Source organism: Monopterus albus, unplaced genomic scaffold (assembly GCF_001952655.1).
Source record: "Monopterus albus unplaced genomic scaffold, M_albus_1.0 scaffold69.1, whole genome shotgun sequence".
NCBI lineage: Eukaryota > Metazoa > Chordata > Actinopteri > Synbranchiformes > Synbranchidae > Monopterus > Monopterus albus.
The window spans coordinates 1,828,408-1,830,448 of record NW_018127949.1 but is presented as its reverse complement, the minus strand read 5'-3'; the positions used below and the strand labels follow the sequence as shown (position 1 = coordinate 1,830,448).

At 43.2% G+C, this 2,041-nt stretch overlaps 1 protein-coding gene across 1 annotated transcript; it reads left to right on the top strand.

Annotated features, from left to right (window-relative positions):
- Window positions 1–356: 356 nt before the first annotated feature.
- Window positions 357–1,336, top strand: crygmxl2 (crystallin, gamma MX, like 2; the record flags this gene model as incomplete). The annotated part of the gene is made up of 2 exons (XM_020605016.1): window positions 357–620; window positions 1,061–1,336. Coding segments are annotated over 2 exons (540 nt in total), but the record flags the coding sequence as incomplete, so codon positions are not given.
- Between the last annotated feature and the right edge of the window lie 705 nt (window positions 1,337–2,041).

The window sequence follows — 2,041 nt, the reverse complement described above, 5'->3', positions numbered from 1 at the left end:
TGTGTGTGAAACTGATGCATTTTTATAGATCACCAATTACATTTTATCTAAATATAACAAAATCATTGTACCGTATGTGTTCAACAGCAACAATTTCTGTTTCATCCAATTTTAGAAGCTGACAGTGTACGTAATGTTCATGTAGAGCCAAACAGTTTCAATTTCCTTGATTTTCACTTTTTAAAACACTGAAAATAAGTACATACTGTAAGTGTAAAGCAGGCTGGAGAGGTTTGTACACACATAGGGCTCATGAAAAAGTCATTTAGTTTGTTCACAGGAGAGCAGTGTCCCCTACAGTCCGTTCATGAGTATCGCAGCCACTCAATCTATAAACCTCACATTAACTTGATACATGCCTCTCTCTCCTTCGCAAGATCATCTTCTATGAAGGCCACAACTCCCAGGGCCGCCACTGGGAGTGTAGCAGCGACTGCGTGGACACCTTCAGGCACTTCAACTGCTGTAATTCCATCCGTGTCAGTGGTGGCCACTGGGTGGCCTATGAGAAGCCTTACTACATGGGTTACCAGTACATCCTCAGCTCTGGCGATTACCCTGACTACAACTGCTGGATGGGCTTCAACAACTGCATCCGCTCCTGCCAGATGTTCCCCCCTGTAAGTCAATCAAACAGAGAGACCCCCGCCAATCATAGCTCACCTTGTACATCAAATGCCACTTTAGAAATGGAAGTTGATCACTGGCCTTTTGATGTAATTGACAGATGCTCAGTCCGGTCATAGCATAAAAATGTCTGCTGCAAGGCCCACAAGGAGACCCAGTCAGCCTTTAAAAGGAATACGTCACATCTCCCATAAGACGTTCTACCTTCATGCCCTTATTCTAATTCCATTAGTCACATTCAGTGTTTCTCAGTTGTTTAATTCCGTCATGCTGCAAAACAGTTGTTGCTCATTCTCATTTGTAGAAACAGGAGTAGTACAAGTACTGACTAGAATTCAAAGATGAAATGAGCTCAGGGCAGGAAGCTTTGCTCTCTGGGGTTGCACCTATAAAAATACCATAATAACCATGTTCTGATTTCTTTAACATACAGTATAGAGGATCCTACAGGATGAAGATCTATAATAGTCCTGACATGATGGGACACACAATGGAGTTCACGGATGACTGCCCCAGTGTCTATGAGCGCTTCCACTACCGTGACATTTACTCCTGCAACGTCATGGAGGGTTACTGGATCTTCTACGAGCACCCTAACTACAGGGGACGCCAATATTTCCTGCGCCCTGGAGAGTACAGGGCCTGTGGTGACTGGGGCTGCCACAACCCCATTGTGGGCTCATTCAGAAGGATGAGGACTCTCATGTAAACTCCACCCACACACAACTCAAATGAACATTAAATACTTGATTTTAAAATAACATTGTCCTTCCTGAGGTTATTTAACAAATCTGTGCAGCATGCAAACATGAGTCTAGAGCATGACAACACTGCAGATTTGCTTCCTGTTCGATGTACATCTTTAACCTATGAAGGTTTACTGCCGCGTAATTGTCCATTTCATGTCAAGTACCTATTGAAGCAAACCAAGCCTTTCTTCTTTGCTGCCCTGTCTATCCTTTCAGTCTGCATGTAGGTGTCTGGCATTCATACCAGTAAAGGCAGATGTTGCAACTCTCACTGTAGTCATTTGAGAAACTGCAGTTGTACAGTGTTTTCCACAGACAGAGGGAGCTTTGACAGAGACAAAGCAGCTGCTGCAGCTCACTAGTCCTATAGTGTTCTGCAGTCTATAGGGCAAACTGTGCTGACTAGACAAAGCTTTCTTTCACATTTGCAAAGCCCTGATCCCAGCAGGGTCTAGAAAGAAAGAGGTCCGGTACAGACATCTGGTCTGAACTTCACACAGTTACACTGGGAAAGGTAAGTCTGCAATTTAAAATACAGTGGGTACAGAAAGTATTCAGACCCCCTTAAATTTTTCACTCTTTGTTATATTGCAGCCATATGCTAAAATCATTTAAGTTCATTTTTTTCCTCATTAATGTACACACAGCACCCCATATTGACAGAA